The 27166-nt window shown below is 55.8% G+C and overlaps 1 protein-coding gene and 1 pseudogene across 2 annotated transcripts in view; one reads left to right on the top strand and one right to left on the bottom strand.

Moving 5' to 3' along the window:
* The window catches only part of BCAS4 (breast carcinoma amplified sequence 4), a 60865-nt gene extending 34695 nt beyond the window's left edge, over positions 1–26170 (top strand). For both annotated transcript variants that reach the window (XM_032606189.1, XM_032606190.1), the window contains one exon: positions 25592–26170. In XM_032606189.1, coding sequence (XP_032462080.1) covers positions 25592–25714 — 123 coding nt within the window. In that variant the 3' untranslated portion in view covers positions 25715–26170. The remainder of the gene's footprint in view (positions 1–25591) is intronic.
* LOC116740535 lies at positions 17107–18043 on the bottom strand (annotated as a pseudogene).
* Positions 26171–27166: the final 996 nt, after the last annotated feature.

Genomic DNA, 27166 nt, shown 5'->3' with positions numbered 1-27166 from the left:
CAGTGCCCACCCAAGGTGGACGCTTCACTGACCACTGCCCGCACCTGGTGTCCACACAAGGCCCCCCCAGCAGTGGGAAGCCCCTCCGCACAAGCCCAGATTCTGCCTTCTTGTCTCCACCCGCCCTCCTCCGTCTCCGGGAGCTGGCGTGGGGCAGAGGCTCTTGCGCGGAAGGGTCCTGTCCCCACTCCTGTGGAAGCCCATCCCCCCAAAGGAAATAGGCCACTCACTGCTGCCCCCAGGCCCTCCCAGAATCAGGGGAATCAGTGGGGACTCCCTCACAGGGCCCAGGCAGGAGGCCCTCAGCCCTCACCCCTGGCGCCCGGCAGGGACTTTTGGGGGTGTGTTTTCCACCCTCCCTGCTGTTCCATCAGCTGGAACAGGAGTTCCTGGGGAGGGAGAGAGATGGGGAGAAAATTGGTCTGTGTGTTTTCTAACTCTGCCAGCCCCTTCTGCCCTGCTGGCCTCATTTCTCCCTCCCTCCTCTTCCTCACTTTGCAGCTGTAGTGGGGAGGCCCAGGGAGGGTGTGCAGCGCCGGGGCTAGGGTCTCCCAACACACCAGGAGTGGGGTTGGGAAGCAGTCCGCCAGCCCCCCACCCCTCTCCAGCACCAGAGGCCCAGAGCCGCCCCTGCCCACGTGACTTGGTGCTGGCCGAGGCCTGGGCTGGCCCGGGAATGCCAGCCTGAGTGTACCTCCTCGTCACGAGATCCCCCGCAAAGGCCAGGCCTTTGGCCTTTGACTTGAGCTGCCGAAGAAGCGCGCAGTCAGTGCCCAGACTGGGGTGAGAGCTGGCCTGGCACCCTGGGCCCTCTGCGCCCAGACGTAAAAATGTACATGCTTCCATGCTTCAATTTTAATGCTAACATACATATTTTCATGGTACCAAGGTCCATATTTCCATGCTGTACTGCAAAGAAGTTTTCAACTATACTTTTACATTGATTTTTAAAATGTTCCAAGATTTTAACTCAGAACTGTACCTCTCTTTCGCTGTGGCATTTTTTTAGCTGTGTGACTGTGGGTAAGTCTCTTAGCCTCTGCAGGCCTCAGACAGCTTAGCTGTCAGTTGGCTGACACAGGCTTGACCAAGAAAGGCTCTGCTTGCTAGAAAACTGGTTTCAATTTGCTGTGAGATGAAGAGGGCCTCCTCCACTAAAGCAGTGGGGAGTAAAAGAACTCTCAGACGGAGGGTTCTGAGCATTGGTGGGTCTGAGAAGCCAGCTTTGCCTTTAAATAACGGTTCAAGACAGACTGCCTAATCCCTCAGCGGTGAGCAGGTATCAGTAGTGGTGACAGAGCCAGCCCTGCAGCGCCAGGCGCTGTTCTCAACCCTCAATACCCCACGGGGGAGGTGCTATTTTTATCCCTATTTTACAGGTGAGGGAACTGAGGCACAGAGAGGTTTAGTAACTTGCCCAAGGCCACACAGCTGGGCATCAGGATATGAACCCACATTCCTAACTCTGTTGCCTTGGGAGAGAGCTGTGATCTCTTACTTTAGGAAGCATGTATCCAGTGGAAGAATAGAGGCAATGACCAAATCCTAAGAAAATTCAGTAGCTAGTCATTTCTAAAGAGAGCCCTGGCTTGCTCTGAGGGAACCAGGCATGGCCTCCGAGGAAGGGCCATGTAGGCTGAGACCTGGATGGTGAGTGAGAACAGCCTGAAGTCAGAAGAAAGGGTGCACCCAGCAGTGGGGATGCAGGCACCGAGGCTCTGGGGTGGGACTGAGCTTGGTGCCTGAGGAGCAGCGGGGAGTCCAGCATGGGGACTGAGCCGGGGGGGTGGAGTGTGGGAGACGAGGTTGGGGCCAGATTGGGTGGGCGGGGTCTCAGGCCACACAGGGGGACTGGACACTATTCTAAGGGCAATGGAAAGCCATGGAAGTGTTCGTAGCAGGGGAGGGACTTGGTAAATTTGCTTTGCTTGGGGAATTTCCAGGGCACATTTTCTACCCTGAGCTAAGGCTGGCATTTAGGGTCAGCGATGTCTTGTTTAGACTTGAGCATGAGAGCTGAGCAGGGTGCGTAGGTGCCCTTCAAGCCTCAGAGTTCAATGGTTAGGAGTGCGTTTCCTCGGCCTAGAAACATCTCATGCTGTGCCTTGAGATCACTGGAATCCTCGCCTTGCCGGGTCTCGGGGCCTTTGTCCAACTGGAAGAGAGAAAAGGCGCTCCAGTCAGGGTGCCCAGGTCTCCTGGCCATGTGTCTGGGTCCCAGAGACCCTGCCTGAGGAGGCAGCCCTGTCTCTGCACACAGAGGGCCCCTCACATCTGGAGACGGTTTCAGACATATGTGGAAGCGAAAGTGAGATGGAGGTGGAGCCGTACGGGCTGCAGGCCTTGGAGGGGTGTGGAGACCACGTCAGGTGGCCCCATGTCCCCTTGGTCCAGGCCTGGTCATGGCCAAGTGGCTGCCACAGGTGTTCTGACCACGCCAGGCCCTCCGCTCGGGGCCCACACCCAGGGGCACAGAAGAGCCGTGCTAAGTTGTTGTAGACCGCTGTTTGTTTTCTGCCGAGCCAAAACATCATGTTGACGAGGTGTCATTTTTTCTTTTAATTAATTAATTTATTTATTTATTTTTTGGCTGCATGGGGTCTTCGTTGCTGCACATGGGCTTTCTCTAGTTGCGGTGAGCGGGGGCTACTCTTTGTTGCAGTGCGTGGGCTTCTCATCACGGTGGTTTCTCGTGTTGTGGAGCACGGGCTCTAGGTGCACGGGCTTCAGTAGTTGCGGCACATGGGCTTCAGTAGTTGTGGCTCGCGGGCTCTAGAGCGCAGGCTCAGGAGCTGTGGCACACGGGCTTAGTTGCTCCGCGGCATATGGGATCTTCCGGGACCAGGGCTCGAACCCGTGTCCCCTGCATTGGCAGGCGGATTCTTAACCACTGCGCCACCAGGGAAGTCCCTCGAGGTGTCATTTTGTTTACTTTTCCAATGGATAACAGTCAGGTGCTTTCCAAGGAAGGCTCTCTGGCTAATAGCAAAACCACTTGGAGCCAAGTCCTGACACCGCACAGAGCCAGGCTGCTGGGGTGGACTGTGGCCTTGGGCCTGCCCGGCTCACCCCGCACATACCCAGGGGGCGATCTGGTAACACAAATGAGTGTGTCTGCCAGGTGTGAGACAGTAAGGAGCGGTGGAGACTGTGGCGAATTGCAGAGCCCCTGCCTTACCTATGGGGTGGAGATTTCCAGAAGCAGCCTTGCAGAAATGGGATCAAGAATGGCTAGATTTTTCTATTTTGGGGAGAAAGCTGGGCATATGGAGTTTTATATGAATCTTCTAATGTCTAAAAGTCAGCAACTAATTTTTCTAAACGTTAAACATCTTGGGGAAAAATCTGTTGCGCCTGTGGGTCACACCCAGCACACCCCCCAGCTCTGGACCTCAGGCTGATGGTCTGTATCCCACAGGCCCCACGCCTTCAGAGGCATTTGGGACCAGGGAAGAGTGGAAAGCCCATGGCATCTTCCTTCACTTTGCACCAGCCCCAGCTGGAGCCCTCAGCTTTTGGGAGCAGCATGACGAACACATCTACCATCAACTATGGTAGTTGTATTGAGAGCATTCATGAAGGATTTTCGGTGCCTCGTCTCGACTTCCTGTAACAACCCCAGAGGTAAATGATATCATTTGAGAAGGGGACCTGAGGCTCGAAGAGGGCCGTTCACTTGCCCAGGGTCACACAGCATAGGCAACAGAGCCATAATCTGATCCAGCTTAGACCTCATTCAGTGTCTCTCCCCTTCTCTATGATCTTCCCGAGTGCAGGACCCACAACCTAGAAGGTGGAAGTTGCAGCTGGAGGTCCTTGGACCCAGTCTGCCCCACCCACATACATTCTTTGGCCAGCTTGGCATATGTTTAATATGCATGTGTTTAATTTGAATTAGTTGCCAGCATTTAGAAAAGCCAAGTTCACAGAAGAATGTACATCTCTGGCTTCGCTTGAAAAAGCAGAGGTCTCGGCCCCTGAGCAGTGTCGCTGCTGAGCCGCCATCTGGCCTAAGACACCCATTGTCATTACCTGCCTGTGGGCATTTGAGTTTCCTAGCCAGGCTGAGCATGCAGTAGGTGTTCAATAAATACTAGTCAATGGATGCTCTGAAGGCTTCCATGGCCCTTGGAAGCCCCCGTCCCCCAGATTTCTCCGGAGGTGGTCTCCAGGCCGTGGAGAGCTGGGATGAGTGTCCATGCCTGCCTCTCTCCGCAGCGGCTTGGGGCCGCGTCCTGGGCTTTCCTGGAGGTAGCGGAGGCTGTGGGCGGAGCTGTCCTGCCCAGGCTTGGCCTGTAGGAGTCGTCAGTGCCAGGCTCGGCGCCTCCTCCCCTCCCCGCTCCGTACCCGGATCCCCCCCTCCCCTCCCCTCCCCGCCCCGCCCCACCCAGGGAAGGGGGAGGCTCTGTCTGGCTGGGGCCGCCTCCCCCTCCCCCTCCCTCTCCCTCTGCCCAATTACCCTGGAGGGGTGACTCCCGGAAGGAGGCACAGCCTGGCCGGGGCTTTATCTCAGTGGTGGAGGCCTAGCAAGGCAGCAACACAAAGAAGGCAGAGGAGATTCCATGGCGCCTTCTCCCGGCCCTGCAGCGGCCTCTCCTTCTGCTTCTGCCCCCATCATCCCTTGCGGTAAAAATGCAACATGAGCAGATGGCAAATATTAACGCAACAATGGAGGCCGAGTGGTGCTGGGTCCCCAGCCCCCCTGCCAATCCCCCACCAGCCTGGCTCTCAGGGAGTCACTCAGCACTCACACATTAACAGATTTGTTTGACTCCAGATATCTGGTGGCACATGTGCAGGGGAGTGACAGAGGGCCCCTGGCAGGCTGGTTTGGGGGTCAGATTTTTTTTTAAGTGTTGCATTTTTGTTAAGATTTTGAGTGGGGAGGAAGTTCCTTACCACAAGGAGGAGTTTTATTTTGGGGGGCACTGTTGAGGGCTACGTGGGAGCACCCCAACTTCTCTGTGGTTGGAGGGACACAGTGCACCATCTCCGAGCACCGCCACTGTCAGGGACGTCCCCTGTGAGCATCCTCAAGCCCAGTCCTGCCATCCCTGGATCTGGTGGACACTGCCTATGGCCTTTGCATACGCTGTTCCCCTGCTCCCTGCCTGGCAATGTTTATTCATTGTTCAAGGCTAAATTGAATGTTACCACCACTGGGAAGCCACCTGGATTCCCCCAGGCAACGTTCCTCTGGACTCCCCAACCCCCTGTTCATTCCACTGTTGGCACAGCACCTCGGGGAGTCATCTGTGTTTTCACCTGTTGTTCCCCAAGACTAAGAGTTTCTCAAGGGTAAGGACTGTATTATCTTTGACTTACTAATAGTAGTTACGACAGTGTTGGTGCCAGCAGCCAGTTTTCTGGGCTCTTCTTTGGGTTGACACAAGTTAGCACTTTACCTGCCCTAGCTTGGTTCATCTTCATGCCCACCTGTTACATAGGTACTGTCAACATTCCCACTTTACAGATGAAGAAACTGAGGCTCAGAGGAGTTAGAACATTTTATCTGAGCCAGGCATTGGCCCCATTTGATTTCAGAGCCCCGTATTCTTCATGCCCCAGGGGTCGACTTCGAACCCTGGAATCAGGTAGGGCCCTGAGTGAGGCCCAAGGGCTGTGTGGGGACTGTGGCCAATGGGAGAGGCAGGTGCCCTCCCCTCCAGCTGGGAACAAAGGCTCGGAGTGGTCTGACCGTGCTCTTTCTTAAGGAAGGGAGGTTGGGGATGCAGGTTTTTATGTGACATCAGTTGATTTTGAAAACTTGCCTGAGAGCCTCCAAGAAGTCTCCTCAGGGGGCCTGTTGCCTCACAGGCCTCCATCTATGTCTTGGCAAAGACCTACAGTAAATTGGTGTCTACTACAGAGTCTGGAGGGTCAATACCCCTTTACTAAGGGAGGGAGAGAGGGGGCTGATATCACAGCAGCGGGGATTGGCCTGGAGAGCTACGGGCTGTGCTGAGCAGGCAGATGTGAGGGCTACAAGGGCCCAGGGCTGGCCACGAGCTCTCTTCTTGAAAGGGGCTGCTTCTCCCCAGAGGCAGTGCCGGCAGAGGCACTCGGTGGGGCCCTCTCCAAGTACTCTCCGTGGGCATCCTTATTTTCTGAGGGTTTGAAATTTCCTGTCTTATGTGAAGTGTTGACAAATGCAGCTCCCAATACCCACTTTCTAACCAGAGCACATCACTCTCAAGATCACCCTTCCTAGAGCGATTCTGCCCTCCCAGGTCCCCGTACCACTGCGCAGGCCTCTCCCCTTTCTCACAGTGTGTAGACCAAACTCCTGCAGCACTTGCAGAGGGCGTAGCTGAGCATGGACTGGACTCAAACCAGGGTTTTGCACCCTCGGCGCTGTTGACGTTTGGGACCAGACCATTCTCTGGGGTGGGGTCTGTCCTGTGCATTGTAGGGTGTTTAGCAGCATCCCCGGTCTCCACCCACTAGATGCCGGTAGCACCATCCCCCTGGTTGCGACAATCAAAAAGGTGTCCAGGGCTTCCCTGGTGGCGCAGTGGTTGGGAGTCCGCCTGCCGATGCAGGGGACGTGGGTTCGTGTCCCGGTCCGGGAGGATCCCACATGCCGCGGAGCGGCTGGGCCCGTGAGCCATGGCCGCTGGGCCTGCGCGTCCGGAGCCTGTGCTCCGCAACGGGAGAGGCCACGACAGTGAGAGGCCCGCGTACCACAAAAAAGGTGTCCAGAAGTTGTCGAATGTGCCCCGGAGGCCCGGCTGCCCCAGGTTAGGCGTCACTGGCCCAGATGAATGACCGCTGTCAGAACCAGGCAGCAGCACGTAGGGCTCATCATAGCCGCCTCTTGGCTTTTGCTTGTGTTCTATGACTGTGGAAAATTTCCGGAATAAAACATTTAAAAATAAATGAAACCATGGGCTCTGGAGCCCAGTGGCCCTGGGTTTGTACCTTGGTGGTGTTGCTTGCTAGCTCCGTGGCCTGGAGCAGGGTCCCTGCTTCTCCTCTGTGAAATGGGGCTCACAGGGGTTCAGGTTGAGGGTTTGGATGTGCGTGATTCCCTTTCTATTTGGTGAACTTCTGTCAGGCACCTACCATGCCGTGGGCCCTGTTCCAGGTGCCGAGGCTTGTGGATCACAGAAGGAGGAGCCAGGTGCACGGAGAATGTCTACACAGCAATCGCCGTGCTTGAGGGCCCTGGGCTGACCTCGGTGCGCGTGACCCAGTCTCTGCCGGCTGCAGTGAGGTGGGCTGCCATCACTGGCCTCATCTTATAAAAGACAACTGAGGTAGGAAGAGGCAGAGTCACTTGCCCACCGTGGGCTGGGGGAGGGAAGGGGAGCAGCCAGGATGCCCCCAGCTAACTGGCTCAGCGCCTGCATCTCCCAGCATTCCTCTGGGCACCAGAGGATGCAGAAGTGATGAGACTGGTCCCTGCCTGAGCTCTAGGTCACCCCAGAAAGTAAACGCCCAGAGGCGGGCGTTGCAGCAGATAATTATGAGGTGGGCTGCATGCTTCTGACTCCTGTGCATGACAGAAAAGGGGATAAGAGTGGGACTTCCCCGGTGGTCCAATGGTTAAGACTCCGCACTTCCACTGCAGGGGACGCAGGTTCGATCCCTGGTTGGGGAACTAGGATCTTGCATGCCGCGCAGTGCACAAAAAAAAAAAAAAAAGTAAAAAGGGAGAAGAGAGGCCAGGAAAGGGCTGTGGCAGGGGACAGCATGGCCCAGTGCGTGGCACCAGCTTGGCACTGGGTCGCACGGCATTCCTGAGCGAGGCAGGGCCGCACAGAGGACAGGCAGCTCCCATCAGCGATTGCAGGTTCCGGGTGACGTGATGAGTGGAGGGAGGTGAGTCCCTCCTTAGTGCAGAAACCTGTGTGATGCCTGCAGCTGGAGTTGCGGCATCTGGAGAAAGTGTGATGATCCCTTTAATGCCTAAGGGGCCTGGGAAGTTCTTGAACTTGGCTCCATTCGTGGTCAGCTTTCTGCTGGGAAAATAAACCACGTCTCATTAAGCAGTAAATTCATCCAGGTCCGTGTTCCAGCTGATACCATCACACCTTGTCACGTTGCCAGACGGAATGTCAAGACCAAAGTTCCCATTACTTGGAGGGTCCTAATAATTAACCTGGGAAATTTAGAGAGGGGGGAATCCTGGCTTTTACATGGAGTAAGAAGCCAGAGCAGGGAGGTGGCTGCTTCAGGGCCGGACATCACTGAGCACCGCTTGGGAGGTGCCCGTGGTTACCTGGGCTGGGGATCTCAGCACTGTGGCCCTGGCACTGCCTCTTCCCCTCCCGTGTCTGGCAGCTCTTCGCTGGCCTGGACCTGGTTCCGGAGGCCACGGACAGTGCCCCCAGGAGTGTGTGTGTGGGGGGGTGTGGGCAGGAGGGGCTCAGATGGCAGCAGTCATTGCTGGGAGAGAACTCAGAGGCCACAGGCCAGGGGGCTGCTCGCAGGGCTGGTTGCCAGCATATCTGTGCCCGGTGTGGCCCCTCGTAATGTGTCACTGGCCAGCAGGCATTACTGAGCATCTGCTGCGAGCCTGGCCGCCTGACTGAGGGTGAGCCGTGCCTCTGAGGGGTTGAGAGGTGTTCTGGATAATCCTTGAGGCTCCTTGGGCTGGCTTCCGCAATTGTGATTCAGTTTAAATGTTCATGTTTCGAAGCGGAATGCATTTAATACTAAAAACGCAGTGTTACAAAACTGTACACTTGGGCTGTTCACAAGCTAATGACATCGTTTAAAAGAATTCAGGGGGCTGTAATAATAATGAAATTACCCAGCGTTCATTGAGCACTTCCAGTTTTCTAAGCACTTTGGGTTATTTGGGTAAAACACCCTATGAGGTAGAAACTATTATTAGCCCTGTTTCCAGATGAGAAAAATGAGGCACAGAGAGGTTAAGTGACCTGGCCAAGGTTACACAGCTAGACAGAGGGACCACTGCCGTTTACTGTGCTGGAGGAAGGGATCCTCCTCTCAGCACTGGCAGCCCCACGCAGGGCTTTGGAGGGATGTTAAGAGTGCAAATCCAAGGTCCTCTGTGACCCCTGTCCGCACGCCCACCCTCATTCCCACAAGCAGCTTGAGCACAGCACTTCGGCGGGAATGGCCAGGCGGTGGGAAGCCGCTGAGGCTTGGCCCCTCGGCCCCTGGAGGCCCCAGAAAGTGAGCTCGGCCTCCACCCCAACCCCTGTTTCTGGTTCTCTTGAGAGCCTGCGGGGCGGGAGTTGGGTGGACAGCGTGGCCCGTCCTGCAGGGTATCGCCCTGGCTTCTCTCCCTCCGTACCTTGGGCTTTTGCTCCTGGAGGCCTAGAGAGATCTTGTGCTTGGAGGACAGCCCCGCCCATCCCCCTCTGTACTGCGCACATACCGGCCTCTTCCTCCCACTACGGTCCCCTTAAGTCCTTCTTGGCTGCTCGAGGAGCTGCCACGTGTGCAATCCCAGCCCTTTACCCTTTCCTTCCCCAGCCCTTGGGCCGGGCTTAACTCCTTTGATGCCAAATCTCCACCCACCACCCCTCTTTTCATTCATGTACTCATTCATTCATTCACTCAACAAATACTTATCATCTACCATCTGTATGAGCCCGGTGCTGTATCAGATCCTCGGAACCCAGGGAGGACAGAGAATGTTCCCGCTCTCCAGCAGCCGATAGTCTAGTGTAATATATAAAGTGTCCTGGGGAGAAAGAAAGGTGAAGGAGGGCAGGGAGAGGTGGGTCTGGGGGCAGGAGGTGGTCAGGGAAGGCTTCGCTGAGAAGGTAACATGGAGCACAGCGATGAGGTGGCTGGCGCCCTGGGGGAGGTGGCGAGGGGAGTGTACAGGTGTCTTGGGCTGGAAGGGGAGCGGTGAGGCCTGTGGGCGGCGTGTTGGAGCTGGAGGTGCAGGTCAGGGTGGGGGGTAGTGGATGGAGCAGGGTGTGGGGCCCAGGCAAGGACTCGGCCCTGGAGGGTTTTGAAACGTGGAGGAAGATGCTGGCACTGCAAGGGTGGAGGTTGGGTGGTTGCAGCTGCTGGGATGGTCCAGAGGGAGATAGATGCTGGTGGCCTGGGCTAGGGACCAGGGTGGAGGTGGGGAAACGCGTGTGTGTCTTTAATTGAAATTCTTTACTGAGGCAATTATAGATTCACAGGCAGCTATAAGAAATAATACAGAGACAGCGCCCTCGTACGCTTTGCCCAGTTTTCCCCAATGGTAACATTTTGCAAAACCGTGGTACAACGTCACAACCCTGATATCAACCTGGATACGATGTGTTGCTCATACTGGGCTGTCCCCGGTTTTACCTGGACTCACCTGTGTGCGTTTTAAGTTCTATACAGTTGTATCCATTCTGTACAGTTTTATTTTATTTAGGCTCCTGTCTCCTTACTCTGGACTGTCCCAACCCCACAGGGATTTCTCAGGTCCTCTTATGACTACCTTCACCCTTCTTCCCTCAGCCCTCGCCCAACCCCTGGCAGCCACGAATCTGTCCTCCATGTATAAAATTTCGCTATTTCCAAAATGTTCTATAAGTGGAATGTAACCTTTTGGGATTGGCTTTTCTCACTCAGCGTAATTCCCCGGAGATTCATCCAAGTTGCCTTGTGAATCGAGTCCGTCTGGATGCCTTTGCAGGTGGAGCCAGGGTTGGAGTGTGGGGTTCAGGGCTGGAGGTATCCAGCATGGAGCCCGAGGCCTTAGCTCTGAGGCTGAATGGGATCACCCAGGGAGGTGGAGTGAGCACTTACCGATTAAGCGTCTGCTGTGTACCAGGTGCTGTTCTAGGCGCAGGGGATGCAGCCATGACTGAGAGATGGGAAGAGGTGCCTGCGGGGGCCGCCAGGCTGATGCGGGGCTGGAGGCCTGGGCTGGATGGGATGGGTGGGGGGCACCTCAGGATCTCTCTCCCTCTTTTCTCGCTTTGCAGCCAGGGAAGGTGGGGACCCCGATGAGGCCAAGAGCTCCTCCCTGGGGTGGAGGGTGCAGACGAGAGGTTTCCAGGAGTCCTGAGTAAAGTGAGAAAAGAGCAAAGTGTTGCCCCTCAGGCCAGATGGAGTCCGTTCAACAGAGACTGACCTGTCTTCTGAGACGGCCTTTGTCCTTTCAGAATATTGTTATTTCTTTGACACAGGGATGGGGTTTAAGGCAGGGTGAGGGTGGGGAGTCTTTCTGTGTCCCTGCGTGCACACTGACAGGGTTCGGGGCTGGAGAAGCCCTGAACCCGTGGACCGACTCCCCAGCTCCCAACACAGTCCGCTCCCTGCGCCCTGGTCCCCACTGCTGCCGCCGCCTCCTGGCTGCCTCACTTTTCTGTCAGGGCTACTCATCGCTTCCCTCTCCTTTCCTCTCTTATTTCCTCATTTTTCCCTCTCTCCTCCATCTTTTTCCTCCTCCTTTTCATCCATTTCCCCTCTTTCTGAATCCCCCCCCCCTTAACTGGTTTCCACATCTCTATCGATTTCAATTCTCTCTCTTTTATATTTTTCTCTCTTGGGTTTTGTTTGTTGGTCGTTTGTTTCTGCCTCTACCTCCCTTTGTCTGTGTCTCCTTCTCCTGCTCTCATTACCTTCATCTCTGTTTCCACCGAGCTCTCTCTGTCTCTCCCTCTTTTCCTTTCTCTCGCTCTCAAACGTTATTTCCCAGAGTTTGGAAACCATCCCTTTCCACGCTCAGGGGGCCCAATGGATGAAACGTCCTGGTCCGACCAGGACAGCGCATGAGGTGAGTTCCTGTGAAGGGGCTTCGTGAAATCAGTGCCCGGGCCCCTGGGGCTGCAGAGATGGGATTGGTGCAGTGACGGTAACCGTCCGAGGCTCACAGGCCACCCGGTGGCAAAGGACGGGCTGGGGCTGAGACCAGGCTGGAGCTCTGAGGGCACCGGTGTCTGAGTCAAGGGTGGATTGGGAAGGGCTCCTGAGGCCACCCAGATGCCTGGAGTGGGAGAGAAGGGAGACAGGTGACAGTCCGGGCGTTGCCTCAGAAGCAGGTTCCTGCAGTCCTGGGTGAAGAGTCTTTCTGGGCAGGGGCGAGAGGTGGGCAGCTTCTGCACGCCTGCTGGTCCCGGTGGACGCCTCTGTTTTTGCCCTGTTGGCTTGTTTATTTAATGGAGAACAGCTGCCCATGTTTGGGATCCCGACAGAATGGTCGATTGTGTCTGTGTTTGCTTTCTGCTTCCCAGAGCTAATTGGTGCTATTTCTAACGTCCTTTTGTGGAGTCGACCACCTTCGAGGTCAGCCAACAAAACCTTGAGGATTCTGTCGATAACCAGCACCAGAGTGAGAAATGTACGGCTCTGCTGTGACAGTCGCCAGCTGCTGGGCCCTGGCCGGCTGTTGGTGTGGGCTCACGGACGTGAATGTGGAGAATCTCCGTTTGACGGGGAGCCCACTCGGCTGAGCATGCCGCTGGGCATGGGCAGCTGGTTTGTTGCCCTGGCCTGGAAAAGGATCTTCCTTTCCCTGCTCTAAGCCAAGAGTATGACAGTCCCGGCTCCAGCCAAATCCATCCACTGCTGTCCCCCCAAACTCTGCCATTGATCCTGCGGCCACTCTTTGCCCCGTGATGTTTTCTTAGCCGGGAGCGCTGGCTCCACGCTGTGCACAGAGCCGATCCTGAGTGACCTTTCTGAGGATGGCGAACACCGTTCCCGGTTTGGAATCCACCTCTGTCACCACGACCCGCTACAGAATTGGCGGGTGCGGAGCAAAATGAAAATCTGGGGCCCCTTTGTCAGAACTTACTAAGAATTTCAAGACGGTAACAGCAGAGCATCAGACCAAGCCATGAGGCCGGCCCTGCCCGTCACTTGCAAGCGTCATGCTTCGAGTGGGTCTTAAGCTTGCTGCGTCTTAGTCTCCACGTCTGTAAAATGGGATTTACAGTCCTATCCTCTGCACAGGATTGTCATGGACAGTGACTGAGATAATGTAAGGTTTAGCTGCCATCATTATTATTATTATTATCAGTGACATCAGTATTATTATTTAATAGCTCATTATCTGTGTTGTTCCCTTCAGTGCTTCACATATGCTGCCGTGGATGAGTTTTATTTTCTTATTTATTTATTTATTATTATTTTTTAAATATTTATTTCATTGCATGGGGTCTTAGTTGTGGCTCCAGGGCTCCTTTGTTGCAGCACGGGGGCTCCTTCGTTGTGGCACGTGGGCTCCTTAGTTGCGGCTCATGGAATGCATGCAGGATCTAGTCCCCTGACCAGGGATCCAACCCGGGCCCCCTGCATTGGGAGCGTGGAGTCTTATCCACTGCACCGCCAGAGAAGTCCTTATTTATTTATTTTTAAATGACCTTTTATTTTGAATAATTTTAGATTTGCAGAAAACTTGTAAAGACAGTACTACTGAGGGCTTCCGTGCCCCCCTTACTCCGTCTCCCATATCCTGTCATCTCGCGTCACCTGGAGAGCTGTCAAGACCAAGACCCCACATTGGTCCAGTACCATTCACTGAACACCAGTCTTTGGATGTTACCAGATTTTTCTTCTTCGTCTGTTGTCTGTTCCAGGCTCCCGTCCAGGGCAGTGCATCGCTTTTATTGTGTGCTTTATTGATTTATTTAGGCCACGCCACACGGTGTGCGGGATCTTAGCTCCCTGACCAGGGATCGAACCTGTGCCCCTGCAGTGGAAGCGCAGAGTTCTAACCACTGGACCGCCAGGGAAGTCCCCTGTGTGCTTTTTATTTATTTATCTATTTTTAATTATTTATTTAGGCTGCATCGGGTCTTTGTCGCGGCACACGGGATCTTCGTTGCGGCGTGCGTGCGGGATCCAGTTCCCCGACCAGGGATCGAACCCGGGCCCCCTGCATTGGGGGCGCAGAGTCTCACCCACTGGACCACCAGGGAAGCCCCTACGTGTGCTCTATTTTTAATGTGGGTCACAGACCTGGCCAGGGTGGGGTCACCAGCCTTGAGCCACCCCAAGACTCCAGAATGGGTCCGACCAGGCGTCCTCAGCCGGAGACGTGATTGTCCTCGTTGGTCTCAGGCTCCGGGGCCCTGACTTGGCGAAAGGCCAACCCCCAGGCCCTTCCTGCTCTGCCTGGGGTGGTGAGAAGATTCGTCCGTTTCCCGTTGCCTGAGTGTCTCCTGTGCACCAGGCTCCAGCTGCTGCTGGGGCCCTGGCCCTAACGACTGGCTTGGTGCCCGTCCCGATGGAGCTCGGCCTGGTGGGGAGCCGGGTGGTAACCGAGGAGAGAGGTAAACAGGCTAGGCTCCACAGTGCTGCCGTGAAGGAGGGAAGGTGACACAGATGCAACTGGGCCTCCCTTAGGAGAGTCTGAAGGAAGGAAGGAACCAGCAGAGGAAGACCTTGTGGAAAGGCCTTGAGGGGACAGCAGGTGCCAAGGTCTCCCGTCAAGCAGACCCTGGTGAGATCCAGGAGCAGAAAGAAGGCCCCAGGCTGGAGGGTTGTGAGTGATGGGAGGTGACAGACGGAGTTTGGAGAATCAGGCTGGATCATGTGGATCTGGGGTCAAATCCCCCCAGCTCCAAGGTGGCAGACAGCTGGCAGACAGGTGGCCACAGCGATGTGGCCGGCGGACCGCACAGGCGAGAGCACGCAGCTCCTGGAAGGAGGGGCCGCTGCTCAGTGCCGGTTGCCCATCACTCTCCAGTGGCCCAGAGCTTGAGATTTTTTTAAAGGGAAGCTTGAAATCCTTTTGTTAAAGAGAAATGGCATTTCATTCAAAAGTATGAGAACACCAACAACCAAACAGACAACAGTGCTAGTAAACTTAGCCCAGTGGAAGCCAAGCAGGACCCGCCTGAGGACTGCTCACGCGTCGGGGACCACGGTGGCAGGGCCCGAAGGCCTCGTGGAGGAGCGGGACTTACTGGAGGATCAGACTTGTTTTTTTTTTTGTTTTTTTTTTTTATAATTTTTTTTTTTTAATTTTTTTTTTTTTAATTTTTTTTTTTTTTAGATGTTGGGGATAGGAGTTTATTAATTTATTTATCTTGGCTGTGTTGGGTCTTCGTTTCTGTGCGAGGGCTTTCTCTAGTTGCGGCAAGCGGGGGCCACTCTTCATCGCGGTGCGCAGGCCTCTCACTGTCCCGGCCTCTCTTGTTGCGGAGCACACGCTCCAGACGCGCAGGCTCAGTAGTTGTGGCTCACGGGCCTAGTTGATCCGCGGCATGTGGGATCCTCCCAGACCAGGGCTCGAACCCGTGTGCCCTGCATCGGCAGGCAGATTCTCAACCACTGCGCCACCAGGGAAGCCCCAGACTTGTTTTTTACGACGGCCCCTCAGGCTGCCACGTGGAGAATGAGTTGAGGGCTAGAGCAGAGGCTGGGGGACGGGGTGGCAGTGGCGATGGGGAGAGGGATAGGGGAAGAATTAGCAGAGGGGGTTGAGGATGGGCTGGATGTGTCGTGGGAAGTTGGGTGGCCCCCAGCTTGCCGGTTTGGGCAACCTGGGTTGACTGAGGTTCCGGTTAGTGGGTGGATCCACAGTGAGTCAACTGACCCCTGAAAGCCTCAGTTTGCTCGTCTGTAAAGAGCCTTTGTGATCTTCAGATTTGAGTCTCTGGAATGTAGCAGGTGCCCAATATACATATAAGGCCATGGTAATTAGACAGGTACACTGAGTGGCCAGGTGATGAGAAGCAAAGCCCAGGTCAGACACCTCCCTCCTCCAGGAGATGGTGCTGGGAGGGCAGAGGGCCCGGGGCAGTGGGCAGAGGGGCCAAGGTTGGAGAGATCAGACTCGGGGTCAGAGACCTAGTTCTGGAGGGGGCTGTGCCATGACTCTGCCTACCTGGTGTCCTGTCTTTCCTCCTAGACCCCATATGAGTTTGAATTTAGTAGCCAGTATCTTGGCAGAACTTCTGGGACTCCTTCTCTGCTGGTTTCCGTGTTAAAGCTTTTCGTCCAGCTAAAAGCCGAATCCACGGGGACCTGGAAGCCGTCTAGGGCTGCTGCCGGGGTCAGCACCGCCTCTAACAAGATTACACTAGCTTGTCCCTGCTGCTGGGGTTCCCCCTGGGTAGGGGCTGCCCCATCTGGGAGCCCCCAGACCTGTTCCTGTCGCCAGGGCTGCAGCAGCCTCCCGCTGCCACCAGCAGCCGAGGTGACCGGGACGGCAGAGGCAGGGGCAGGAGGGCAGCTCCCGTGCAGCCACCGTGAGGCCGGCAAGCCCAGCCCTTCCGGCAGGAGCGGACACGCAGGGCTGCTTAAGAGAAATGGGAGGGGCTCTGCTCCCAGCTGTCAGGATGGAAGCCTGGGGGCCCTGGAGCAGACACAGACGTTGCAGGCAGGACGGGCAGGCGTGGTCTGAGGCGCAGAGAGCCTGTGAGGGGGGCCGAGGAGGGAGGCCAGGACCCGCGGTGAGGGCCGTGCGAGATGGCTGAGGTGGGGGCCGATGCCAGGAGCTCAGAGGAGCCCGCTTGACTCTGTGTGACCCTGGACACGCGGCCTACGCTGTCCCCTCCGAGCCAGCTTTCCCCTCCACAAAACGGCCCCATTGCCATACCTGCCTCCCGGGCCCTGGAGTGCACTGGAGGGGACCTCGGGTATAGGGCAGCAGCCGCTGGTCTCGGCAGCGGCCCAGGCGGGCCATCCCCACCCCGGGGGGCCTGGGCCACGGATGGGAAGCGTCCAGCTCCTCGACAGCCCCACGGTGACATGAGCCTGGAGCCGCTGCCAGCTCAGATGCCCGCGGGGCTCGGCAGGTGCTGCGGACAAGTGAGTCAGGCCTGGCGGGGACAGTGGCAAGCCTGACAGCACATGCCCAGTGGAGAGGGGCCAGCTGGACGCACCCCGCAGGAATATGGTCCCAGTGCGGCCAGGTAGCTATATTGTTCAAGAGAAACAGGAACTTGATGGTTTTTTTTTTAATTTTATTTATTTATTTTTTTTGCGGTACGCGGGCCTCTCAATGCTGTGGCCTCTCCCATTGCGGAGCACAGGCTCCGGACGCGCAGGCTCAGCGGCCATGGCTCACGGGCCCAGCCGCTCCGCGGCATGTGGGATCTTCCCGGACCGGGGCACGAACCCGTGTTCCCTGTATCGGCAGGTGGACTCTCAACCACTGCGCCACCAGGGAAGCCCTTGGTCTTTATCTGAACCATCCTGGTTCTTCCATGTTGGCAGGCAACTCTTTTTTTTTTTTTTTCCTGGGTACCAAATTACTTTATTTGAAGGAATGGTACTAAGGAAAGGACTTGTAGATGTTTTGGTACAACTTACAGAAAAGGTAAAGGTAACCCAGACGTGCATGCACTGGCTTGGTGACGAGGGAGGTCACCCCTGTGGCTACGGGAAGCCAGCCTAAGGCTTAGCTCTCATTATCACTATTTCCCAGGGTGTGGTTGTCAAAGAGATACTGTGCCATGCCAGATTCGGGGGCCCCCATCGTGCGCAAGTTGGTTACCTGGTCACCCAATTCTTTAATGGATTTCACCTGCTCATTCAGATAATGAGTCTCAATGAAGTCACACCAATGGGGGCCATTTTTCTCCGTGGCCAGTTGGTGCAGTTCCAGTAGTGACTGAGTCACACTTTTGTCCAAGTGTAGCGCACATTCCATTGCATTCAGCCCATTCTCCCAGTCATCACGGTCTGGTTTCCTGATATCCTGAAGGAAGATTCAGCCACCCCGTTGGTTCTGCAGCTTCATCAGATTCTCAGCGTGTTCCCTCTCCTCACGAGATTGGGGAAGAAAGTATTTGGCCAAGTTCTTCAAAGCCACATCATCGCGGTGAAAATAGTACGACACGGACAGGTAGACGTAGGAGGCGTAGAGCTCCAGGTCGATCTGGCGGGTGATGGCGGCCTCCGAGCCCTGGTGGTAGTTCTGGCGCACCTGCGAGGGGGACGCGGTCGTCGTGGCGGGCGGCCGAGGTGAAGCGGTGGCGGGGACCTTGGGGCTGTCGGAGGGCGCTGTGAGGTGGTGGCGAGGGCTGGCTCTGAGCGGCCGGCCGGAGCGGGGGACGAGCGCCAGGTTCCCTCCAAGCGCTTTTGAAGCAGGAAACCGCGGCGACTCTCCGCGAGGACTCAGGAGACTCATTTTTAAATTTGCATAAGCCCATCCAGTCATGCCTGCGGGCCAGACGCTACCCAAAGGCCGCCCGTTTGTGATCTCTGAATATGCTAAAGGAGGCGCTCCCGAGGGTCCCAAGGTTGGCAAGCAGACGCTGGAGGGACATCCCAGGTCCTGGGCGAGAGCTCAGCCCCCAGCCCCACTCAGCCCCAGGGCCACCCGTGTCCTGGCTCAGTGCTGGGGCAGGGCGGGCCTGGGTTTGAATTCAGCTCTGCCAGTTCCCAGTTGGGTGATCTTGGGCAAGTGTCTCTCTGAGCCTCAGTTTCCCCTTCTGGAAAATGGGAGTAGGGACACCTGCCTCTCTCAGCGGCTGTGGGCACGAATGGGCCGGGAGCCTGCAGGGCCCACCAACAGGCTGGGCACTCAAGAAGTGCTCACTACTCGGTCACTGGTTGAAGCGAGAGAGGCCGGGGGCTTGGTCTGTGCTGATGGACGGAGAGTTTCTTCTCTGTCTGCTTCCCTCCACCCCGCTCCCACCCAGTAGAATTTTTTATTTTAGAATTAGAGACAAGTTGCTATGATAATACAGAGAGTTCCCATATACCCCTCACGCAGTTTTCTGTATTGTGAACATCTTGTTTTACCGTGGTACGTTGTCGCAGCTAAAGGACCCACCTCGATACACAGCTGTTAACTAACCTCCGTGGTTTATTCAGATTGCACTAGTTTTTCCCTAATGTCCTTTCCTGTTCCCTATTATATTTAGTTGTCACGTCTCCTTAGCCACCTCTGGTTTATGACGGCTTCTCAGACTCTCCTTGTTTTTGATGACCTTGACAGTTCTGAGGATTATTGGTTAGGTATTTTGTACACTGTCCCTCAATTAGAGCTGATCTGATGTTTTTCTCCTGGTTAGACTGGGGTTATGGGTTTGGGGGAGGAAGACCACAGAGGTGAAGTGCCCTTCTCATCACATCAGATCCAGGGGACATGCTGTCAACGTGACGTAGCACTGATGATGTTAACCATGACCCTCTGGCCGAGGCAGCGTTTGCCAGGTGTCTCCACCAGGCTGTTACTCCCGCCTCCACCCCCTCCTCCCTACTCTACTTTGTGGAAGCAAGTCACCGCGCGCAGCGCCCACTCAAGGGGAGTGGAGCTCCTGGAGGGGGCAATGCGTACGTCAGTTATTTGGAATTCCATTTTACCTTTTGGAACTATTGTGAGATCTACAAGTTTTCACTGTTTTGGTGATCACTCCATTTCATCATACAAACAACCTGGGCTGAGTCCTGGCTCCACCCATTTACCACCTGTGCCACCTTGGGCAACTTGCTATTAACTGGAGTGTTGGTGAGAGTAATAGCACGTGTCCATCAGGCTGTGTTCGGCGGCATAATAGAAACCTGACTGAAGTGGTTTAACCAAATAGGGTTTGTGTTTTTCCTTCGTGTGACAAGAAGTCCTGAGTGGCCAGTTGATTCTCCTGGCTACTGCCCTACCACCCTTAGCCAGTGGCTTTTGTCCTCATGGTCCCAAGGTGGGTACAGCACCTCCAGCATCACTGCTGCGCTCCAGGCAGGATTCCAAGAAGTCGACGGTATTATCCTCATTTTACAGAGAGGAAAGTGAGGCTCAAGAGGAAGAGAAACCCTCGAAGCAGTGCTGGAGGGTTAGAGAGAATGTGTGCAGCTTGGGCCACAGGAAGTGTAGTTGTTGTTTTCCCAGTAGGATGGGCCTCTCCCAAGTCCCCTGGGGCTGGAGGTGCCTGCTAACCTGGGGGATGAGGGTGAGTCTCTGGCTACCTGAGCTTCCACCCATGGTCAGCCTGAGGCCTCAGCCTCCCAGAGGATGACCCGCACTTTGGAACCTCAGAACCTGGCCCACACGTGGGACAGCGGTGTGGCCTTTCTTTTGAGGTGGAGGATGCTTAGCCAGGACAGGCTGGAGTTGCAGTGATGACCCAAGAGCAGCCAACCAAATAATACTCCGGCCTGGGGACAGTCAGCAAGGTGGGCCTGGGCCTAAATCCTGCATCCTATGTCTGGTGACCTATCACTTAGTGCCCACTTCCATGGGAGATACAGAGATGGGTTTGTCATTCCTGTTCTATTTAGGAAGATAGATTTAATTCTGGGGCAAACTGAAAAAAACAAGTCTGGCCTGCCCCCATCTTTGTAAATAAAGTTTTATTGGCACGCAGCCATGCCATTACTTTACACGTTGCCTGTGGCTGCTTTGGTGCTGGGAGGGCAGAGCTGAGTAGCTGTGACAGAGACTATGGGGCTTGCAAATATTTACCATCTGGCCCTTTGCAGAACAAGTGTGCTGACCCCGGCCTGAACAGAAAGCAGTCCAGGGAGATTGGGATTGACATATATACACTAATATGTATAAAATAGATAACTAATAAGATCCTGCTGTATAAAAATAAATAAGTAAAATTAAAAAAAAAAAAAAAAAAAAGAAAGCAGCCCAGGATCGGGAATGTGCAGCTGGGGCTTCCAAGAGGGAGATACGAGGCGGGCTAGGACTCACGAGGAGCCGTGCGGGATTTCTGGGGGCAGGAGTGGGCAGATGGCACAGGCCCTGAGGTGGGTGGGCAGACAGTGATCCGACTGGGGGGCTTCAGAGGAGAGACCCTGAAGCCAGGCTGGCCTGAGGCTCCCCCTTGCCACGTGCTTCAACAGCCATCTGGGGGCTTTGTCAGGAAAGGAGCTGCTTGGTGGTGCAGACAGCCCAGAGGGCCAACCCCGAGGCACCCACCACCGGAAGCGGCAGGTTCCAGAAAGGTGACGTGGCCCCGTGGGCCCTGGGGCCCACAGGGGAGCACCCGTAGCTCCTCTGCCCAGCCACCGGGAGCTTCCAGATCATCTGATTTTCCAAGAGTAGCTAGCTGGCAGTCTGGTTTTCCTGAGAAATCTGCTGACTTTTTACATGTTTGCAGTTAATTCCAGTTTTTAAAAATCATGCAGCCGACCAAGCACACACATGCATCTGGTGTGTGGGCTGCAGGTTTGGGAACTCGGGGGTCCGGGGTGGAAGTGAGGAAGATGTGGGAGGCTGTGTAGACCCAGGAGAGCATGCCAGGCCCAGCGCCCCAGCTCCAGAGACCCTCCTCCAGCTGGGAGCCCAGGCTGATGGGGGCGTGGGGGACCGGGAGGGAGGGCGGCGGAGCCCTGGACCTGTGGTGTCAGGTTTCTGTGCCTCCCATCCTGTCCCGCTGGTGGAACCTTCCCGCCTGCAGGCGAGGGTGGGAGCCTGGAGCAAGTACCAGGGAGTTGGACAGTCCTCCTGGCTTACCTGGCCGCCCCTGGAGAAGACCTCAGTACCAGCTGCAGGTGAGGGGGGAAAGGGGGAGCTCTCTGAAGTCCCTTCTGAGATTCTCCAGGATTTGGGTTCGAGGCAGGAGCCCAGTAGGGCGATGGGCGGGGACTGGACCTGGAGCCGGAGAGGCCTGAGTGAACCCCGGCTCTGTGGTTCCCTGGCCCCTGTGACCTCTGCGATGGGGACAACTCCTCCTGTTGCAGGTTATCCTGGGTGTGAGAGGGCTGGGTTTCCTTGGCGTCCCGGGTGCCTGCGACTGGGGCCTGGCCTCCGGCGTGTGGTCCTGCTTTACCCTGACAACATCTGGGGCCTCAGGCTGCTTTTAGCCTCACACGCCGGCCCTCATCTGCCGATTCCGCCACTGGTTTCCAAGCGCTTGTCCGCACTACTGTGGATTTATTCTTTGCTTTAGGCAGGAGGCTTGGTTGCAAGTGACAACAGCCCAGGTCACCTTGGCTTAAGCAAAGAAGAGAATCCCGTGGTCTCAAGAACAGGAAAGGTCCCAAGGTGATACTAACCTCAGGCAAAATTTGATTCAGGTGCTCAAATGATACTGTCAGGACTCTGTTGCTTCCCCTCCCAACTCGGCTTCCTTGTGTTGGCTTCACTCTCAGGCAGGCCCCTCAGTGTGTCAGAAGTGACTGCCAGGCTCACGGGCGCGTCCTCACTGGGACCTGGGAAGGGGGGACGGGGGCAGGAAGCAGCCCTGTCCCAAGAGTCAGAGTCCCAAGGCTGCTTCTCATTGGGTGAGCTGGGGTCACCTGCTCACTGCTGGACCAATCACGGCCCCGGTGGGTCAGGCCTCCTCTCACTCATCCTTCAGCTGTGGAGGTGGGCAGAGCAGCTCCACTGGGGAGCTGGCAGCAGTGATTCCACAAGACGGCCAAGATGCTGATACCAGAATGGGACGTGGAGGCTGCACAGGCCGAGATAACATCCCACGCCCTTCCCATGCCCACCCACTCTCCAAGAGCAGCATTTGGGGCTGAAGTGGCCACATTCGGAGCCCCCTGGCTCAGCTCAGGGCCCCCCTTCCTGGCTGACTGCAGGCCCAGATCTCCAATGAGCTGTGAGTCACTTTCCCACAGATTTTCCACGTGCCCCAAGATGTTGGCAGGGGCTCGGTCCAGGGCCAGCATAGAGCTGCACCAGCCTCTGTGGCCTTCCTCGCCACCTTCCTGGCTGGGGGCCCCTTTGAAAAGGGAAGCAAGCTTGTTTGGAATGGCTCATTCTCCTGGGCCCCTGTGGGGTCCTGGTGAGCACGCGTAGCTGCTGTCTAATAATCCACAGTGCCGCCTGGCTGGGCGCTGGCACAAGGCTCACCTCTCCCTGCGTCCCCCTTCTCCTTGCTTTCTGAGTGCAGGAAGGACGTTTCCACTCCATCACCAGCAAAGATGCCACCACTGCTTGCATTAGATCTCACTGGAACTCAAGATACGATTATATCTAAAGCTGCTAAGGAGTCTCTTAGGATTACTTCTCCTTGTTTCCTTCATAATTATATTGATTTTCTCCTTTTTCGGAAGCCTGTCTCCTTCAGGGAGGAGGCAGAAGCCCCATCCCTGTTGGAAGAACCATTTGACAAAGAACAGGGAGTCCAGAGGCCCAGGATCTCCAGGAGAGGGACACCGGCTCTGGCCATGCCTGGCCACTCACCCTTGGGGCCCGTGAGGCCTTGCCTGGGTCCTGAGATCAGGAGAGAAAGGAACCTGTCTTTTCAGGATCACCAAGTGTGCTTTGGCCCCCAAGCCTTGTGTCAGGACAAGGGAGCTGGTCTTTGAACTGTCATTACTTGAATCTTGCATTTTCTAGATATCACAACGGCCAGTTCTCAGGAGGAACTGGGTGAGGATATTCTAAAACGATGGCTTATCCACAGACTGCATCCCTCAGGCTGTGAGATGCATCTTGGGGCTCGTTTCCCCGTTGTGTTTTGGTCACAGCGCTGTCAGAGGACTCAAGTCCAGCCCACAGGGGTGGGTGGCAGCCCCGGGAAGGTGCTGGGAGAAGGGGGGACAAACGCGTCCGAAGTATCCCCCAAGCGGGCTGAGCCGAGTGGCTGGCCCGGGGCCGACTGGTTCAATGTTCCCTGTGCCCTTTTGGGAGGCAGACCCTTGGCCAAGGTGAATTGTTTGTCCTGGCTTTCCAGATGCGTGGAGACTCAGGGAGGTAAGTGGGTCCCCAGACACCCGAGTGCGGTCCACCTTATCTGAAGCCCTTTTGTGGTTTCCTTCTGCAGCAGAGAGAGGGCTGGGGGGTGCGGTAGTTCAGGGCTTTGGGGCTCAGACATTAGAATCTGTTCACTCTCACCCCAAATCCAGCCACTCTCACCTTTAAGGGATGCCTACCTGCAACAGCTTACACTCTGGTCCCGTTTCCCCTACAGTCTAGTCTCTGCTCTTTCTAAAACACTTATCTCACACACACACACACACACACACACACACACTCTCTCTCTCTCTCTCTCTCCCTCTCTCCCTCCCTCCCTCCCTCTCCCCCTCCCTCCCTCCCTCTCCCCCTCCCTCCCTCCCTCTCCCCCTCCCTCCCTCCCTCTCCCCCTCCCTCCCTCCCTCTCCCCCTCCCTCCCTCCCTCCCTCCCTCCCTCTCTCCCTCTCTCCCTCTCTCCCCATCCCTGGTCTCTTAGGATAAAGTTCTTAGCTCAGCCTCCAGGAGCCCACATCATCTGGCCCTGCTTTGCAGCATCATCCCTGTCTACACTCTGACCCGGCCTGACTCCAGACTGAGCTGCTTCAGTGCCCGCGGCCCACCACACCACTCAGCACTGTGCACAGGGTGTCCACAGCCTGGACCACTGCACCTCCGGCTACCCCTCCATGCAGCCCCTCCAGCCGGGGGGTTGGGGTCCTAGGTGCTCAGCCTCTGAATACCTCCTGATCCCTCCAGGATGAGATGGGCCTCTTCTGGGTTCCAGGGGCCTTGGTGCTTCATCGCACGTTGGTGGTGTTTTCCTATTGGTTCCTTTGTCTCCAGATAGAGAGGGAGGCCCATGATGGCTGGGGATGCGTCTACCTCACAGCTGTGCCCTCGGCCGGCCCTGGGCATTCAATGAGGTAGTGGTTGAGTGGACAGATACTCGGACAGGTGGGAGGTGGGTAAGGCACCTCCCGGAGCGTAGTCTCCCCCAACCACCCACGAAAGGGAGGATGGTCACGGTGTCACTGTGGGGAGGAAGCATGGGGGTGGGTAAGTACACATCCAGTGCAGCGCAGAGCTCGTGGACGGGCTGGGCTTGGGGGAGCTGTTATTAACTACGGGCTGGAGCCTGTGTGCTGGCACCTGTGACTGCAGCTGAAGGCTGGGGCATAGCTTGCTCTGGGCTGAGCTGGCAGAGGTGGCCTGGAGATCAAACAGTAGACGGAGCTGCGGGGGAAGGGCAGAAAGGTGGTGAGAGGGACCCCAGGTGGAGATGTGCAGAGCCCTCCTCCCTCTGCACCCCTGGAGCCCCACACTCCTGCCCCAGAGCCTAGCAGACCCTCCCTCCTCTGAGCAGGTCACAGTTATTGGGATCGGCCCTGGCTCTACGTGAGAATCACCTGAGAGCTTTGAAATACCCCGATGCCCAGGCCACACCCCAGACCAACGACATCAGACTCTGGGGGCGGAGCCTGGGCATAAGCATTCCATAAGTCTCCCAGGAGGTTCCCTGTGCAGTCACATTTGAGAAGCACTGTTTGAGGCCGTCCTCTGTAAAACTGGTTTGACCTTGAGATGCCTGGGTAACCCTCAGGGTTACTAGAGCTTGAGGAGGGTTGCTTGATGCAAAATCTCCCCTCCCTAACCTCCCTGCAACAAAAATCCACACCAGAAATAAGTAAGCACTTCTTAAAATGGTTCAATTAAAAAAAACAAAGTAACACATGCATATGGCCCAGCCTTCAGGCAGCACAGATGGGCGCACATTCAAAGAAGCATCGGCCCGACCCCAGCTTTCCCAGGGCCTGGCCCATGGCGCTGTCTCGGCTCGAGGCCCTTCTTGGCACGCGGTGGCACAAGGTACACCTGGCTTTCTCAGTCATCCCTCCTCAGAGCCCGGTTCTCTCTAATGCTGTGGAGGGCTCCGTGGACACGGACCAGCCCTGCCAACCTAGCTCCCCACCACGTTTCAAATGGGCCGGCTTTGGCTGTCACAGGCAGTGTCACCAAAGTATCATGGAGTCTTTGGTCAACTGGGCTATTCTCCCTGCAGGATGAACTCCTGCAAGTGGAGTTCTTGGGTCTCAGAACAAGTGGCTTCATGAGGCTGATGGGGCACCTGGTTTTCTGTCATTCCAGAAGCTGTGGACGCCGGCGGCCCCGACCTTCGAGCTGCCCGCGTTGTACAGAACCGAGGACTATTTTCCTGTGGACGCCGGGGAGGCAACGCACCGAGCCCCCAGCTGCCAAAGGCGTCTGTGAGCCCTGCGGTCCTGCCGTCAGGGACGTCGGGAAGTGAAATCTGTGTGCCGCGCAGATTGTTCATTTTGTTTTGTTTTGTTTTGTTTTGTTTTATTGTTGTGGATGCGTTTTCTGAATTTTCCCCCTTGCTTCACATGGGCCCACAGAGTCTGGAGAAGCATTTAGAACCCACAGGTGGGCAGTGCCTCAGATGAGCTGGAGAAGGCCTTCTCCACTGGCGTTTGTCCTGCCTGGTGTTCTGGACAAGGTGGTCACCCAGGGGGATGGGCTGTGGGGCCTTGGATTTCCCTTTGCCTTGGAAGGGCTTCGCACAGACGTTGTGAGGGGCTCGCGCGGTGCCCCCAGGGTGCGTGGCTCCAGGTCCATGCGTGTCGGCCGGTTTGTGTGAACCCCAGTGCCCACTGGCCCTGTGAACCGTCTCAATAAACGTGTCCAGGTCGCCTGGGTGTAAATGTTTCCTTGATGGGTGCTCCTGCCACTGGCTCAAGCCTGATCCTCAGAATCTGCTTATTATGAAGCCCCTCGCCTGAGGGGAGGGTGCAGCTGGCCTTCAGATTCCCAGTAGAATGCAGAGATCATTCAGATTCCCTGGAGTCCTCCAAGGTGTATTTGCTTTAATTTCTTCTCATGTAGATGAGTTTCCTGCTATTGTTCTGAAATGTTGGATTCCTCACTTTGGTGATGGATATTTCTAGTTTCTGGAATCCCTCCCAGAGCCAAGAAAACACACACACACACACCTGTATTGCAGACCAGCATTTGAATTTCAAGGAAATCTGACATCATGAATCTAGTGAGATCGTGGTAGCAAAGCAAAAAAAAGAGTAGAGTCTTGCCAATTTTAGAACAATTTTTTAAAATTTTATTTATTTTTGGCTGCTTTGGGTCTTCGTTGCTGCCCACGGGCTTTCTCTAGTTGCGGTGAGTGGGTGCTACTCTTCCTTGCGGTGCAGGGGCTTCTCATTGCAGTGGCTTCTCTTGTTGCAGAGCACGGCCTCTAGGCGTGCGGGCCTCAGTAGTTGTGGCACGCGGGCTCAGTAGTTGTGGCTCGTGGGCTCTAGAGCGCAGGCTCAGTAGTTGTGGCGCACGGGCTTAGTTGCTCCACGGCATGTAGGATCTTCCCGGACCAGGGCTCGAACCCATGTCCCCTGCATTAGCAGGCGGATTCTTTTTTTTTTTTATAAGCAAATCACTTGGCTTTTCTTTTTTTTGAAATTTTATTTATTTTATTTTTGGCTGTGTTGTGTCTTCGTTGCTGCACGTGGGCTTTTCTCTGGATGCAGCGAGCAGGGGCTACTCTTCATTGCGGTGCACAGGTTTCTCATTGTGGTGGCTTCTCTTGTTGCAGAGCACAGGCTCTTGCCGTGCGGGCTTCAGTAGCCGTGGCACACAGGCTCAGTAGTTGTGGCTCGTGGGCTCTAGAGCGCAGGCTTAGTAGCTGTGGCGCACGGG

This window comes from Phocoena sinus, chromosome 15, assembly GCF_008692025.1.
Source record: "Phocoena sinus isolate mPhoSin1 chromosome 15, mPhoSin1.pri, whole genome shotgun sequence".
In the NCBI taxonomy this organism is placed as follows: Eukaryota; Metazoa; Chordata; class Mammalia; order Artiodactyla; family Phocoenidae; genus Phocoena; species Phocoena sinus.
This window is presented reverse-complemented; position numbering and strand designations above follow the sequence as displayed.